The following is a 17,427-nucleotide window of genomic DNA, read 5'->3' on the forward strand; positions in this document are numbered from 1 at the left end:
TGTGTGTGTGTGTGTGCATTTGTTCACTACTCACTGCTGTGTGTGTGCACTTGGATGGGTTAAACGCAGAGCACCAATTTCGAGTATGGGTCACCATACTTGACAATACGTCACGACTTTTTTACGACTTTTATTTTATTTAATTTTCGGTCTGTGATCAATTCCTCCGCGCCAGCAGGTGGCAGCGCATGCGCTCGTGACGACCCCACGCAGCGTCTGACGTCACTCCCAACAGCAGCAATGGCGGCTCCCACAGAAAGCACGAGTGAAACGCCAACAAACAAAACACAGAAAAAGAGCAAAAACACAGGTACAGCTACACTTAGAAACCATCAAGCATACGCAATATAATCCTCACGGACCTCGCTCGTATCAGCAATAACCATATTATTGACTTCAAATGACATGTTTACGTTTGACGCAGCTCGCGTAGAATTAAAACTTCAGGTTTTTTTGTTTTTTTTTTGTTTTTTAGCTACAATGATTTTATATTTTGTTATTGTGCGCCTTTTTAAACGACTGTTTTCCACAAAAGTTCATTTATTGTGCATTTGTTGAAAGCTTTGCAAAATGTGACCCTGCACCATAAAACCAGTCATACGGGTCAGTTTTGCGAAATTGAGATTTAAACCTCATCTAAAAGCTGAATAAATAAGCTTGTTAATAGACAAGTATAATAATGAATAAATAAGCTTAATATTTGGCTGAAATACAACTATATGAGAATCTGAGGGTGCAAAAAATGTTTGAGAAAATCACCTTTAAAGTTGTGCAGCTGAACTTCTTAGCAATGCATATTACTAATCAAAAATAAAGTTTTGTTATATTTACAATAGGAAATTTACTAAATATCTTATCTTATACTATCCTAATGATTTTTGTCATAAAAGAAAAATGTATAATTTTGACCCATACAATGTATTTTTGGCTATTGCTACAAATATACCCCAGCGACTTAAGACTGGTTTTGTGCTCCAGGGTCACATATGACTTACTAAACTCTTTTTTGTCTTAAACAGATGAGACTGAACTGCTGACGGTTCCAGACGGCTGGAAGGAGCCTAAATTCACCGCAGAAGACAATCCCAAAGGTCTGCTGGAGGAGAGCAGTTTCGCCACACTTTTCCCCAAATACAGAGAGGCGTATCTGAAGGAGTGCTGGCCGCTGGTGCAGAAAGCTCTCGGAGATGTTGTGAGTGTCGGAAAAAGTGCTTTTTTTTGGTTTCTAAATGTCTATGAGCTCTTTGAATTAGGTTATCTAATTTCTTTGGATCTGTGCTGCTGCTCTGTAGTGCGTCAATGCCACACTGGACCTGATTGAAGGCAGTATAACGGTAAACACAACAAAGAAAACATTTGACCCCTACACCATCCTCAGAGCGAGGGATCTCATCAAGTTATTGGCCAGAAGCGTGCCGTTTGAACAGGTGGGAGTTCATCAATAAATTATTGATCATATTTTTTTATGTATATAGATTATTTATAGATTTGAAATAGTTAATAATAATTAATAGCAAATTAACAATATGGTTTAATAATTTACTCATAAATATACTTTTTAAAATAATATAATATCAATACATTAGGTAAAGATTTTATATGGTTAGATTATATACTGTATTTAAATATATATATTTATATATATATATATATATATATATATATATACGTACACATACACATATAATAGATTTGATATTAAATGTAATTTTAATATTTTACATAATTTATGAATTAACATATTAAACCATATAAAATCTTTTAATGTAGTTAAACTATATTTAGTTATTTAAAATGAAGTTTGTGGTAGGTGCTTTTTTATTTTTTAGAAAAATACTTTTGTTCAGCAAGGATGCATTAAATTTATTAAAAGTGAAAGTAAAGACATTTATAATGTTACAAAAGTAATGATGCTGAAAATTATTTTACAGTATATTATATTAAATTTTAAATTGTACTAATATTTCACATTACAATTTTCTGTTTTTTATTTTATTTTTTATAAATTCAGCCTTGGTTTGGCATAAGAGGCTTCCTTCAAAAACAAAAAACTTCATTATTCCAAACTTTTGACCAATAAATTCAGCCTCAAATCTTAAACGGTCTTGTTCGTTTCAGCAGGGGTAGACAATAAGGGAAATTTGCCACTGGCCCTCCGGGCCAGTGTCTTTTGAAGTTCGCTGGCCCAGGTCAACGCGTCGGGTATTGATCCCAATAATCACGAAAAAGAACAGTTTGCTTGAACAACATGAATAACATTAATTTTTTTTAAGGTAGGTTTAGTGCAAAGTGCAGCAAAACTGTGCAAAAACATGAAACAAGTGCAAATAAACCTATTGCATAGGATCATTCTCCGTAGTCACACAGCAATTCATTATATTATGTTCATACCATAGGTTTCATACACGTTAACTTTTCTCTAACTTACTTGTCTGCATATGTGGGCATTGATCTGCAGAGCTCACAGTAAACCTCTTTTTTTTCTTGATCGTAGCCCAGCTAGGGGTGGGCGATATGGGAAAAATATCATATCACGATTTTTTTTTAGAAATATCACGATTCACGATTTTATCACGATTCTTTGTCATGTTGGTTTTACAAGCTGTCTGAGCATTACAGCCAAACTAGAAAGACAAAGCCTTTCAAGGTAACAAAAAACAAAAAAAAAGACATGGCAGATATTTAGGTCAAAGTGGGCGAAGATAAAAATCTTTGTCATCATTCTATCTTTCTTATTAAAAAATAAGAACAAAGATACACATTACAAATACACATAATATACAAATAAAACAAACTTCTTAATTTTCAGGTACAATAGGTGTATTTAGCAGAGCATTCAATGAAATTGAATGAACAAATATAAAAATAAAACTCTACATAGACTGATTCCTAAAGCAACTGTATTAAAGTTTTTCAGTCAAGAATAGAGTGATTTTTCTCTTTGTGTTTTGTTGTTTTGTTAACGTTAAATGAATAGTTCCCCCACAAATTAATATTCTGTCATCTGTCTGTCAATTCTGTCATAATGTTTTATTTTTATACCATCATTTACTCAAAAGTTGTTTTAAACCTGAATGAGTTTCTTTCTTCTGCTGAACATAAATGCTATTTTGAAGAAGGTGGAAAACCAATCAGTTGCTGGTGCTCAGTGACTTCCATAGGATTGTTCTTTCATATCAAAGTCAATGTGGACCAGCAACTGTTTGGTTACCCTCATTCTTCAAAATATCTTCTTTTGGGTTCAGCACAAGAAATTAATAGAGGTTTGGGACAACATGTGAGTGAGTAAATGATGACAGAAATTAAATTTTAGGGTGAACTATCCCTTTAATGACAAGCGGCAGCATGTTTAGTGTCCTGTCCCTTTAAGAGCTGCACGCATCCATTTCTCTCTTAACTATTCACTTTCATTTTAGAGATAACCAACAGTCTGTATGTAAACCTTGTGTGTTTTGACAGTATTAGCGCAGAAGATAAGTTAGTTGAGTAATCAGGCGCTGTTAGACAGGCTTTTTAGCGCGCGTGCTTCAGGTGTATGAGCGCACGTCAGACCAGCGCGTGAATGAAACATTTAACCAGCAAGGCTTGTGTGCAAATAATGTACTTTTGCGATCGCGAATAAGTGCAGTGTCCTGTCAGAGTAACTCTACTGCTGTATGTCGTGTTGTACAGTATATAGAGACCGCGGCGCCAGAACTGTATTTGACATAATGTGTGCTGTAGCACGATACTACCATATTTCTTCAAAAGCAGATCGTGGAGACATTTTTATCGTCCACCCCTAAGCCCAGCCAATTCCAGCGGTCTCGCCACTGGGGCTGAAACTTTCTCTGCCTTTTCTTTTCGTATTCCCTTTCGCTTTCCCTCAATTCCTCTGGTGATTTTCTCTTCCTTGCCTTCTCTTTTTTACCCGGCGTTTGGCCGGGTGATGGGGGTTTCAGAAACATGTAGCCTAGCTTAATAGTAGCTATAGGTATGTGCTGAGCAGCAGTGTGCAGTTTGCGCGCGTAACCGCGGGAGCGAGCATAAACCCGCTGCATCTGTAAGGCTGTCGGGATCACGTAACCTGCTAGCGGTGGTTACCGAGACGATTTAACAGAAATCAAAACACAGAACCACAGGTAATTAATGTGAAATTAGACTTTTTTTTTAATCGAGGCATTATTTTTACTGGCCCCACCGGGCTAGTGGTTGGAGCGATCTGGTGGCCCTGACGGTTTTAAAAGGTTTTAAAAGTACGTCCGGGCCACCGGGCCAATTATATTGTCGACCCCAGCGTTTCAGGCTGTAAGGATACTTGAAGATGACATGGCATGTGACATTGTTAAAATCGGGACTCTTGTGCGAAACAGAGAGCGGTTTGTGAGGAGACGACAGAGACTGATCGGCCCCAAGGGCTCCACGCTGAAGGTGAGCAAATACTGCAAAGTCATGCTGCATTTCTTCATATTACACTGTACCTGCCAATATTTGTATTCACATACAGTGAGGCCAAAAATTATTATGTATATATAATATAAGAATATGATCATATTACATTGTATTATTTTAATGATAGTTATTTCTGATCAGTTTTACATATATAAAAAAAAAAAAAAAATATTATATATTTACAAAAACTAAAGAAAAAAACTATAAAGGCACGTTTTACAGATGGACTTTGGGTTTATAGAGGGATTTTATTCTTTTGTCTTGTTCTTCACTTTTAAGAGGTGAAGAAAGTAGTTTTAAAGTTTTATGGCTATTTTATTAATTTCCAAGCTTTTTATGTTTTGTATGTCATGCGTGTTTTTTCATTCGTTGATTTTTCTAAATATGCCTTAATTTATTAACTTATGAATGAACTGAACTATTTTATAATGGAAAATCTCTAAATAATTAATTTTTGATAATATATTTAAAAAATAGTTTGCAGTTGGTACAACTGTGTTCTGTAATAGTTTTATTCAGCAAGGATGCATTCAATTGATCAAAAGTGACAGCTAAGACATGTGGGAAGTCGTTTTATAAAAACTGAATATATATAAGGCACATTTTTCACAGATGGACTTTGGGTTTATCGAGGGGTTTTATTATTTTCTCTTTATTTTTAAGAGATGCCAGTTTGTGGTGTGATTTTTATTCAGTTTTCTTGTATCTTCATTTGAAACTGTAATGAAATGTTACAGTGATAAAATCTGATCCGTTCGTGTTGTTTCAGGCTTTAGAGCTGCTGACCAACTGTTACGTGATGGTTCAGGGAAACACTGTTTCTGCTCTCGGCCCGTACAGCGGCCTCAAGGAGGTGATACCTACAGCTGCCCAATTCAGTTTAATAATTTAAAAAATTATTCAAAAATGATGAATGTAGAGGAATAAGCTGGTGTTTCTTGCTTGTTTCTGCAGGTACGGAAAGTGGTGCTGGACACAATGAAGAATATTCACCCCATTTACAACATAAAGGTACATGGAAGTAGGGATGCACGATTTTATCGGACTGATATCGGAATCGGCCGATAATTGCTTTAAATGTAAATATCGGCCCGATATGAAAAATTATGCCGATATGTCTTGCCGATAAGAGGAATGCTTAACTCACCTGTGCTCTGGGTGTGCTAGTGATTAGATCATGTCAGCAGTGTGGCTCATTCTTGAAGTAAAGTTTTGTCTGAATGATGATTAGATTCACTATTTTGGATTGCTGTATTTAAAATGAGAATGCACATACAGAATGATGCGTTCGGTGTGTGATAATGCGCGTTCGTCTTGAAGCAGCGCTGTGCAGAATGATCACTGTGTGACATAAAAGTATTCTATGGATCCTATGCATTCGAATCGCTCTCACGGTAATTTGATGTCATACGCTGATTATTCTGCGCAGCGCTGCTTCAAGACGAACGCTCCTGCACGTGTAGCGGCAGCAGTGGCAGCCTCCCCCGAGTCCTAATGCCTGTTCGGTAAGGAGTTTTAATCTGTAGGGGGCGCTGTTGGCCCACTTCTAATGAAATTAAGAGTAAAATAGCCTACACAAATACCATTTAGACTGTTTATGATTAAATAAAACAGTAATTTTAATTTAGCAGTAAAGTTTTGATTTAAAGGTCAGAAGCTATAGCTTACACGAAAAAAGAAATCACAAACATGACACTTGTAAATTAAATAATTTTATATATACTGATTTAGTCATTAATGTGTAATATGTTTTATTTTTTAAACAAATCAGAAGTTTTGTCATAAGAACTCTTTTTAGACCATCTACACATGTTAAATCTTACCGCATCTTTCTGGGAAAAAATGCAGCGATTGATATATAGTTTATTTCTATTTATTTTCAAAGCTTCAATGTCCTTTAAAGAAACCTTCATTATTGTTTATTTAAATCTAACAAATAAGTTCTTATTAAAAACTAACCATAATTTAAAAACAAATTGCTTATAATTTCTGCACAGGAGAGATTTGGTGTTGTTTCCAAACAAAAGGAAATATATCGGCATCGGCCAAAATGAGTTGAAAAATATCGGCATATCGGATATCGGCAAACTCCAATATTGTGCATCCCTACATAGAAGAAAGTGTAATACGTGTAGATGTTCAAAGGAAAATTAAGACTAAACATTTTTTCTGAAGAAAAGCAAATATAAATAGTAATGAAAGCCAAAATATTAAATGTCACAGATGTATCTTTACTGAGTAATTCAGTTTTTTGGCAATTTTCACCTGAGATTTGGAGCCAAATTACAGGAGGTTAAAAATGGCTTTAGAAAGATGGCAGCATCATTTTATTATTTTTACACCAAGATTAGTAGCTTTATTAGTGAAATCTGTTGACTTTAGTTTGTTGCTTTGTATGCAAATGGTGACCATTCAGAAATGATAAAAAAAACTCTGTAACTCAAGAAGTATTAAAGACATCTTAATGCTCTTTTAAATTTTAGTTCTTAAACTTCTCTTTCGCTATCTTAAAATTTTAGGCCCTATGTAGTTTATTTCCAGAGATACAGGGGTTTTGTTATGGCTACTTGAGTAAATTGCACACATTTTCAGTGATCAAAAACCAAATGTAGGTCACTTTGGATACGGATGATGCCTTCTTGTATGGTAGATGTGTAATTTAATATTTTCCAGACGTTAATGATCAAGCGAGAGCTGGCGAACGACCCGGAGCTACGCACTCAGAGCTGGGAGAGATTCCTGCCCAACTTCCGCCATAAGAGTCTCTCCAAACGCAAGCAGCCCAAGAAGAAGATGGTGAAGAAGGAGTACACGCCGTTCCCCCCGCCGCAGCCCGAGAGCAAGGTACAGAAAAATCACATCAAATCATGTGCTGTGGGAGCAACGATGCACTCGCGGTGTGAGAACAGCAATAAAAGACAAATGTAATGTAAATAATTCTTTAGCCTATTAATAGTTTGCTTTATTTTTTCTCTATGAAGCACATTTACTGTGCAAAATTCGACACAAAAGGAATATTAATCAATATAATAGACAGATATAAAAAAAAAAAAAACGTATGGCAACAGATTCTTACTCAGATCCAACTTGAAATGAGCTGCTTATTAACATGTAGTTAAAAATCTATAAATATATTTATATATATAAATAAATAATTTGTGGATTTTATGTTAGAAAATATTACATTTTAATTAATTCATAAATATTATAATAACATTTAATGTCAAATATATGAATTATTTATAAATATAATATAAATTATAAATTATATAATTTATATTCATTAACATTTTAAACCAAACCTGTACTTATAATAAATATATTATTATAAATATAAATAATTTCTTTATAGATTTTTCATGATTAAATATTTTCTTAAATGTTTAAATAAGACTTATTAAAATCAAGTTTACAATAATACATATATTTATAGATTATTCATGTATTTTTGAGGACATCAGATGTATAAACTACAATAATAATGTGAAAAGTTCACTTTTAACAGCTCTCATTGCTTGCTAAATATTTTTTATATTCATGAATGAATATCAAATATATAAAAACTATAAATTTATATAGAAATAAATGTATACATTTATAAATATAAATAATTGTATAGGTTTGTATATGATTAAATTTTATTAAATACTTAATTTATAACAAGTAAAATATTTAATATTTAAAGTATATAAATACTTAAAGTTTATGTTAAATACATATACTTACATATTTTTAATTAATGTATTTTATCATTATATAAATCATAAATTACAATAGTAATCAGGCATTTAAAAATATACATAAATGTTTACATTTAACAGTTGCTCATGTGAAATATTTTTCTGCACAGATTGATAAGGAGCTGGCGACCGGCGAGTTCTTCCTGCTAGAGAGCGAGAAGAGACGCAAGAAGATGAATGAAATTAAGGTATGGTGGTTTTTATGAGTGTTTATGAGCTCAGATGCAGTGACTGGTGGGAATGAGTTCATAACGGCTTGTGCTTTATTTCCGGGGCTGAAGGCGAAACAGGCTGAAGCTTTATCCAAGAGACAAGAGCAGCGGCAGAAAGATTTCATTCCTCCGAAAGAGAAGCCGGCCGTGAAGAAGAGCAAACCAGGTACAGCAAACACCACACGCGGGGTCAATACTTCACAATACAATATACATCCAGAAACATGCATCACGCTTCATATATATATTGTTGCATCATAAAAATACTAGCTGGTATGTTTTTGAAACTGCAGCAAATTTATGAGTGTGAAGTCCAGATCTTGTATTGTTTTATAATAATTAATAATGATAATTGTAATATTTAAAATAAAAAAATTATGTAATTAAATATTTCTTTCTTACTATATATATATATATATATATATATATATATATACACACACGTGTGTGTGTGTATTGTAACAGTAAAGACAAAATTGCTCTGCTGGCTGTGGAGTCAAGACATTTACAAATATGATTAAAAGATGGATATGAGACAAAACTACAGAATGTCACATTTTATTATTAGCCTTTTCAACACATAGATGTTTTACCAGCTAAGAAGTTTAGCACTTTTATAGTTCATCCCTCTATCTGATGTGAGCATAAGTATTGGAGCAGTTGCCTCACAGGTCTTTCTAAGAGATCAGCTGTGTCCTGTTGCAGTAATTCTTCAGATATTAAAAGCAGGGAATGTGTCGTATCAGTTATATCCATTACTTCTGTATTCTGAATCTTGCATTCAATGATGACACACACAAACCAGGATGAAGACGAGGGAGCTGACTTTGAGAGAAAAGCAAGCAATTTGGATGCTAAAAGAAAAGAGGAAGTCAATTAGAGCTCTAGCAAAAACAAAGGGCATGGAGAAATCAAGAGTTTGGAAACCACCAGCAACAACGACCTGATCGGCTGAGAAAACAACAGTAGTTGGTGACAGACAAATCATAAAAGCTGTGAAAATGAACCCTAAAAGACGTGTCTGTAAAATCACCAACAACTTCCAGAAAGCTGGGGTGATGCTCTGACAATCTACTGTCCTCAGGAGACTTTGACACAGAATTACAGATGCTACACAGCAAGATGCAAACCTCTGACCAGCACCAACAATAGAAAGGCAAGATTAGAGTTGGCAAAAAAGCACAAAGGTGAGCCAGAAGAGTTTTGGAACTGTGTTTATGGACCGATGAGACAAAGATGAACCTTTATCTAAGTGATGGGAAAGCAAAATCGTGGAGAAAAAAGTGAACTGCGATGATCCCAAGCATTCAGCCTCATCTGTAAAGCATGGTGGAGGTGGTGTCATGGCATGGGCATGCATGGGACAGGCCTTCTCAACTTTACTGATGACTTAATGTATGATGACAGTAGCAGAATGAATTTAGAAGGGTACAAAACCATCTTGCCTACCAATATTCAAGATAATGCCACCAGATTAATTGGGAAGTGCTTCATATTGCATCAGGACAATGACCCAAAACACCCTGCCAGTTCAGTCAAGGAGTTTATAAGGGCAAAGAAATGGAAAGTCTTATATTGCCCAAGTCAATCTCCAGATTTAAATCTGATTGAACATGAATTTCACCAGCTGAAGAGGAGAGTAAAGGCAGAAACTCCCCAAAACAAGCAACAATTGGAATTGGCTGCATTAAAGGCTGGGAAAAGTCTTTCAAAGGATGAGAGCAAGAGTCTGGTGATGTCTATGGGTCACAGACTCACTGCTGTGATTGTGTGCAAGGGATCTGCAACTAAATAATAGCTTTTAATCTTTTATATCTGCCTTATGTTCAACTGTCCCAATACTTATGCTCACATCAATGAGTGGGATGAACTCTAAAAGTGCTGTTCTTTTTATTTGGTAAAACATGTATGTGTTGAAACGGCTAATAATAAAATGTGACATTCTGTAGTTTTGTCTCATATTCATCTTTTAATCATATTTGCAAAAGTCTTGACTCCACAGCCAACAGAACTGTTCCAATACTTATGGAGGGCACTGTATACATGTATGTAAGTAAGTGATTTTATCCAGAGCAACTTATATTAATTATGCATTTTTTATGCATGTACTAATGAAAGTCTTTAGTCACTACTAGTAATATTGGTTAGGAACATTAATTTTGGGAAAATTACTTTAAATGTGTGAATAATTCAATTGAATAAGCATCCAAACTTATGCTATTTATTATTCTCTTCTTTTTAGCAACAGCCGAAAACAAATTTGATATTCAAGCCATTAAAGAAAAAGTGAAGAAAGCGAAAAGTAAAAAGCTGGGAGCTCCTCCAGTAAACCCTGAGATGCCTTCAGCGAAAGACGGCAAACGGAAGAAAGTCAAGAGCTAATGTGCGTCGCTCGGTCTGAACTCTGCTGATCTGACTGTGATCCTGGAGAAACACACTCAGATCATCACCGGATCGTCACGTCGTTGTAATATTGTGTTTATTAGTCCATGTGTTTATATAAAAGAAGCTTGGTTTCAGATTTGGTCAGCGTTATTATAAAACCTGAATGAATCTCACAATCATTTATTAGACTTTAGTTTGTAGGGGACGAGGAATAAGAGAGATGGAGATGTTTTGGATAAAGATGTTCTTTATGACATTTTTTTTATTTATATGACAATAATGCAAAATAAATGCATCATTTCACTTGTTTAAAATGGACAACCAGAGGTACTAACTTACAAAATCTCACCCAAAACACATCTAGTTCATACTTCACCCCATTTCAAGCCTCTTATATTTAATATTTATTTTGTATGGCATTTAAGCACATTTGTCCCAATAAATAAGTTATTTATAAACACATATACATTTATTATTATCAATGCAAGCTATTTATAGAATTTTTTGAAATCTGAAATATTTAGCTCTCTGTCCCAGTGGAGTTGTGGCTTCGGCTGAATGTGAACTTTCACTGTTTTGCAGTTGAGTTCTGGTTGTTTCACTCGTATACAAACAGATTGTAACGGCGCTGTAGGCAGTAAACACAGGCAAATATGAGCGGGACTGATATGAGTCTGATGATCATAACCACCAGGCACAACGTGCCGCAGGAGGAGAGTGCAGGGTCCCAGTCTGGAGTCCAGTTATAACCTGCACACACACACACACTGTTATAGCTGTCTGCTGTCCAGAAACACTGAGTCACTCTTACAAATGTCTGAATGTCTTTGTATTGTATTTGCAGTGATTATGAGCTCGGTTTACTACAGAACCAATGTTATGGTGCATTGCACTGACCAGAACAGAATCAAAACTCTAAACAAAAATAGGAACAAAATAGGAAATTTGTGTATTTGTAAATGCATAAGCAACGGAAACATATGGATGCTTATTAACTGCAATCTCAAAATTCTGACTCTAAAAAAAAAGTTAGAATTGCTAGATTAAAATTCTTTTTTATCCCATTGTGAAAAACAAACAACAAAACAAAACTGAATTTAAGATTTAAACTCAGAATTCCCAAGAAGTTTAATTTGTGAGAAAATTAACAGTTGAAAAAAATGTCAGAATTATGAGAGAAAAAGCTGCAATTACTTTTTTCCATATTTTTGTTTCCATGGCATAAATGATACTTTAGTGTCTCTAAATCTTAGGTGAGTTTCAATGGTTTCATTCTCTTCACTACACAAAACAATGCATACTTGTCATAAACTATGATCATCCTATTTAATGCATTTTTTTTTTACTTGTGCCACATGATCGGCTTTTGACATCAAAGCGTTGAGTGTAGAGACAGACAGCTGTTAAAGCAGTGACATCCAGACGTTTGTAATTGTGAATGGAGTGAAGCAGTGCTTTCTGGGCTGAATGTAAACTCAGATTGAGAAATCAGGAAGGAGACACTTACTCTGCAGCGCATCGCGAGTGGAGTTTCCTGAGAGAGGAAGTGACAGTTATAAAGTAATGTGGTTTTTGGGAAGGATGAGCGTCTTTCTGTTATATGAACACTTACGACAGAGTTTGTTTTCACACGTCTCTTGTCTGCAGCTGCTGCATGAAACGCCGCTTTTGTACGGAGATACACCTTGATAATTTCCTCTGTTGAGAAGTCATGGTGACACGTTTACTGTGTGTAAATTCTGTGAAATCATGCAGCTTCATATAAAGACTTTTTGTGCTTCTTCATTCTATACCACACCTGCCAACAAGGTTTAATTTGTTAACATTACATCGGAAGAAAAACGTCAGAATTCCGAGGGGGGGGGGGGGGGGAAGAAGTCAAAATTGTAAGATGTAAACTCAGAATTCTGATTGTGAGATTTAAATTAAGAATTTCAAAAAAAGTTCTAGAATTGCGAGATGTAAACATTTGAGCAAAAAGTGCCAAAATTGTGATTTAAACTTAGAAAACAGAAAAAAAGTTAGTATTGGGAGATATGAACTCGCATATACAGATATAAAGAATTCTGAGAAAAATGCAAAATGGAAACCCATAATAAAAAAAAAAAAAAAATAGAGTAAAAAGTCAGAATAGCAAGATGTAAACCCAGGATTTTAAGAGAAAAAGTCAAAATTGTGCAAAATATAAACTCAGTAAAATAAGAGTCAGAAGAAGATGTAAATGCAGACTTCTGAAAGAAGAAAAACAAAATTGCAAATACTTAAATACACATTTGACTTAAATACAAAATTACAGAGAAAAAGTCAAAATTGCAAGATGGAAATGCAGAAACCTGTCAAAACTTTGAGTAAGTTCAGAAAGCAGAAAAAGTTAGAATTGTGAGATAAAAAGTTTTTACCATTTTATTAGTTTGCAAAGCTGGTTTTACTGGTGTTTTGGCGAGTTGCAGTATTGGTTTAGCACTCTGCACATACAGTATGTGGTGGTTTTCATACTCACGCTGTCGCATAATTGCACACAAATATGATTCCAGGCTTTGTTGAGAAGTCAGTTTTAGCCACACCATTGGGACACGCTTGAGCGGCGCAACCAACCTTGTACGAATCCGCCCAGACAATCTTTATGGACAGAAAACAGAGAGGTTTCATTCACTTGTGTGAACTGTAGAGTATCTGATTCAGGTGTAACTGGATCTGAGTCTACCTGTGTGTAGTGGCCGCATACGTTTGTGCACTGCTTTGTATTGTAATTGTAATATTGGTCCTCATTATTCCACAACTGCACTGCAGATTCAGGTTTGAACGAGGAGTACGGCATTCCTGCCCAGATGTTTTCTCCCACAGATGTGAATGTGGGATGCATCCTTCTCACCTCCCTGAGGTAAATGTTATGTTCAAAGAGGCAGAATCGGGCCCAGGCCCGCGCCGTCACCGCCAGCCCTTCATCCCACGTCTGCACACAAACACATGCTCTTACTGTGGCTTCATGAGGAATGAGAACCAGATTTCATTTTATGATCAATCCAGACACACATGCAGTCTGTTGGGAAATTGCGTTCATACCCTAAAACAGCCTTAAAACCCATGTAAAGGAGTTTGGGCATTTAATGTTCAGTTTGCCAGACTGGGAGACTATTTTAAACCAGCTAAGACCAGCAAACTAACTTAGGTGTTTTTTTTTTTAGAAGGAAATGCATGCTAATTAGATACAGTGGGGTTTAAAAATCTAAAGAAATAAAAGTGAAAATCTTTTCCCCCACTAAAACAAGATATTGCACAAGAAAAAATGAGTGGATGAGAAATTGATTGGATTCTAAAAAGCAAGGTAATTTGAAAAGCTCATTCAAAAATTGTATAAGGGGAGACCTGGTATGGTTGTAACATGGGGAAAGTTGTAACAGCACCATTTCCACCTATCAGGGATAAGATAGGAGTCCTATGATAATTTCGGTATCACTTTAAAATAGGGAACACTTAACTACGACTTTTCCCCTCAATAAACTCCTAATTTGCTGCATATTAATAGTATTGGGTAGGATTAGGGATGTAGAATAAGATCATGTAGAATAAAGCATTAATATGTGCTTAATTACTACTAATAAATGGCTAATATTCTAGTAATATGCATGCTAATTAGCAACTACTTAAGAGACCCTAAAATAAAGTGTTAGCGTGATTTCATTATTTACCCACTTCCTCCAGATCTTCTATGAATGGTTGTCAAGGCTGTAAATAGATATATGCAGATTTTATGAAGAAAAAACTGATATTGGTGTAAGAATCCGATTTTTTTTAACCAAAACTATATTGTGCTTAGTACTTAAACCTGCAGATTAAATCATATAACTTTTATTAGAATAAATTGTAGCTTCTCAGGCAAAATGTGATGCATTTTTAAACTGCTAATTTCAAACCGTTATGCTTATACAGCTAAACTTATACAGTTGCAGGTTCGAGTCTCGGGCCGGCAGGGATTGTAGGTGGGGGGAGTGAATGTACAGCACTCTCTCCACCCTCAATACCACGACTAAATGGCTTAAATTGGGTGACAGACCCACTGCTCTGGGTGTGGGTGTGGATGGGTTAATTGCAGAGCACAAATTCCGAGTATTGGTCACTGTATGTCACTTTCAAAGTGATGTGACATGATACCAAGTATGGTGACATACTCTGAATTTGTGCTCTGCATTTAACCCGTCCTAAGTGCACACACACAGTAGTGAACACACACCCAGAGCAGTGGGCAGCCATTGAGCCTTGTTCAAGGGTCTCACCTCAGTCAGTTATTCACAATCCCCACCAGACCTGACTCTCAGCATATCCTGTTTATAAAAATAGCTAGTAATATTAATAAAATACTATTAGTATATAAGTAAAACCCCACTGATGTCTGTTGTAGTTTATATGTCATATATTTTATTGTACAGTGGGTTTTAAAAGCCTGAACCTGAAAGTGAAAATACTTTTACCCTCAATGAAAAAAATTGTCTTGCACAATAAGACCATGAAGATGTACTGTATGAAGACATAACGGGTTCATGTTAAAAATCTTGCAATCTGTTTAACATACATTAGCATGTTTAACCTCCACAGACTCCATCGAGACCAGTTGATCTCTGATCAGGAAACAGCTGATATTTACCATGTAGCGCATGTTTGCGGCTGCAGGCATCACGTTGGCCCGGTGCTTGTTGTGTTCTTTCACGCATTCCTCAATAAACGCTGGATCCGTGATATCAAAGACCGGCTCGCAAGAACCCAGGCCTAGCAGAACTGTGACAGAGATCAGAAGGTGAAGGGAGTCACTCATTGCTGAGTTTGACTCTTAAACTTACAACTGGTTAAACTCTCAGGGTTTCCTGTCAGCGGTTTGCTCACTTCTGCTTTCTCACAGAGGAAATATAATTATATCCAGAGCTGGGTGCAGTGTTGCCTAACCCCTCCCTCGGAAAATTTCTACCACCCTCAAAATTCTCCAGTTTTCACAAAAAGTCACCAAATATGAAAAGAAAGTAAATACAGGTAAATTTGGTAAAGGAAAGTAATATATATATATATATATATATATATATATATATATATATATATATACACTTTACAAATGATGACAGTATAAAAAATATAACAAAAGATGAAGTAGGCCTATAACTGTCACGGTGTACACACGAGGGATGAACAAGGAACACGTCGTAACTCAAATCACATACTTTACTGAAGACAAGGCACACACAGACATCAAACACCGGGGAGTAACAAGTAGACCAGACCAAATGGCACAACACAGACAGGACTATAAATACACGGGTAAATAAACGGACACGGCTAGACACGAATAAACTAATGATTACATCAGACAAGGACAGGAAACAAACCAAATAAGGGCACAAGAGGCAGGAACACGACAGAGGACTGACAATAACAAATAAATCTGAAGTGAAATTAGGAAATGCTTAGGCCTACTTTTAACTCTACACGACACATTTGAATCAGTAAATTCTTCCTGTGATCTGCAAGCACATCAAACATGATGGAAATGATGTAAAGACACTAAAGACAAATAATGTTGGCCATTTGTCTCATGTGTCACCAAAGTGCATCCCTGTCCTGCTCAAATACAACAGGTAAGAAATATTATGATTCTCCAAAAACAAAACCGTTATTCATACAAACTTATTTCAGTCAACACACTATTACTAAAAAGTGCAAAATACTGCATCCCAGCACACATGACACGATGATGCACTGTTTCTCTCAGTATCTGGTTGACATGATTGTGCATGAATTGTGGTATAACCAACGTCAGAGAACCGTGAACATTTATAAGTGATACTTAATTATTTATTACCTTAATATCTCAGGGATATAAATGTTCATCTGAAAAAAATTATTTGAGAATTACGTTAAATACTTTTTTTTTTTATTATTATTATTATTATTTTAATGTGTTTGAAAAAAAAAAACACATTGAAATGTTGAGAAAACTCTTAAAGTTTAAATGATTTTTGTAAATCCAGTGGTCAAATGCTGTGTGGCCTCTCAATTTTCTGTGTAATTATAGCCACCTGACTATAATTAGAATATAATATATAATTGTAGTAGTGTCTGGTCTTTGAATGTCCACAAAACTGCACATCTTATATGTACAGTGCCGGCTGGATTACATAATCAGATTACAAAAATTAATACTTGTAATTAGATTACATTTTAAAATACTTGTAATCAGACTACAGTTATGTTTTATTGAGTACATGATTACATATTATTCACATAATAGCTATACATTATTTATCACTTATTGATTCTCCCTAATTCTTTTCTTTTATCTTTTATTTTTTCATTTCTAAAATAACCTGCTGCTTATATACAGTCTTCCAGGTAAGGTTAATTCCGGTTAATGTATGTAAGCGGTAGGCTATTTTAGAAAATACATTTTAATTTATTGCTATTGTGTGAAAAACATGTAATTAATCAAAAAATAAAATAAAATTAACTGTAGTCTGATTACGGGTATTTCAAAATGTAATGTAATCTAACTACAAGTACCGTAATCCACAGTATGCATGCAATCAGCTGCTACCCAGCTCTGTTTTTATCAACCCAGCATGTTAAAACCTCTGAATTGGTTGCACACCGCACTGTGTTGTGGGTTAAACCACTTC

At 35.2% G+C, this 17,427-nt stretch overlaps 2 protein-coding genes across 2 annotated transcripts; one reads left to right on the top strand and one right to left on the bottom strand.

Annotated features, from left to right (window-relative positions):
* Positions 1 to 213: 213 nt before the first annotated feature.
* LOC306861361 (KRR1 small subunit processome component homolog) lies at positions 214 to 11,223 on the top strand. The gene is made up of 10 exons (XM_079403581.1): positions 214 to 310; positions 1,020 to 1,192; positions 1,293 to 1,427; positions 4,285 to 4,410; positions 5,201 to 5,284; positions 5,386 to 5,442; positions 7,105 to 7,275; positions 8,282 to 8,359; positions 8,453 to 8,549; positions 10,626 to 11,223. The coding sequence occupies exons 1-10, from the start codon at positions 241 to 243 to the stop codon at positions 10,763 to 10,765; spliced, it is 1,131 nt and encodes a 376-aa protein (XP_079259707.1). The 5' UTR covers positions 214 to 240; the 3' UTR covers positions 10,766 to 11,223.
* On the bottom strand, positions 11,002 to 15,671 carry glipr1a (GLI pathogenesis-related 1a). Its single transcript, XM_079403582.1, has 6 exons — positions 15,411 to 15,671; positions 13,473 to 13,721; positions 13,269 to 13,387; positions 12,381 to 12,466; positions 12,276 to 12,302; positions 11,002 to 11,518 (listed from the first exon to the last, which is right to left on the bottom strand). The coding sequence occupies exons 1-6, from the start codon at positions 15,576 to 15,578 to the stop codon at positions 11,367 to 11,369; spliced, it is 801 nt and encodes a 266-aa protein (XP_079259708.1). The 5' UTR covers positions 15,579 to 15,671; the 3' UTR covers positions 11,002 to 11,366.
* Between the last annotated feature and the right edge of the window lie 1,756 nt (positions 15,672 to 17,427).

Source organism: Barbus barbus (assembly GCF_936440315.1).
Source record: "Barbus barbus genome assembly, chromosome: 42".
In the NCBI taxonomy this organism is placed as follows: Eukaryota; Metazoa; Chordata; class Actinopteri; order Cypriniformes; family Cyprinidae; genus Barbus; species Barbus barbus.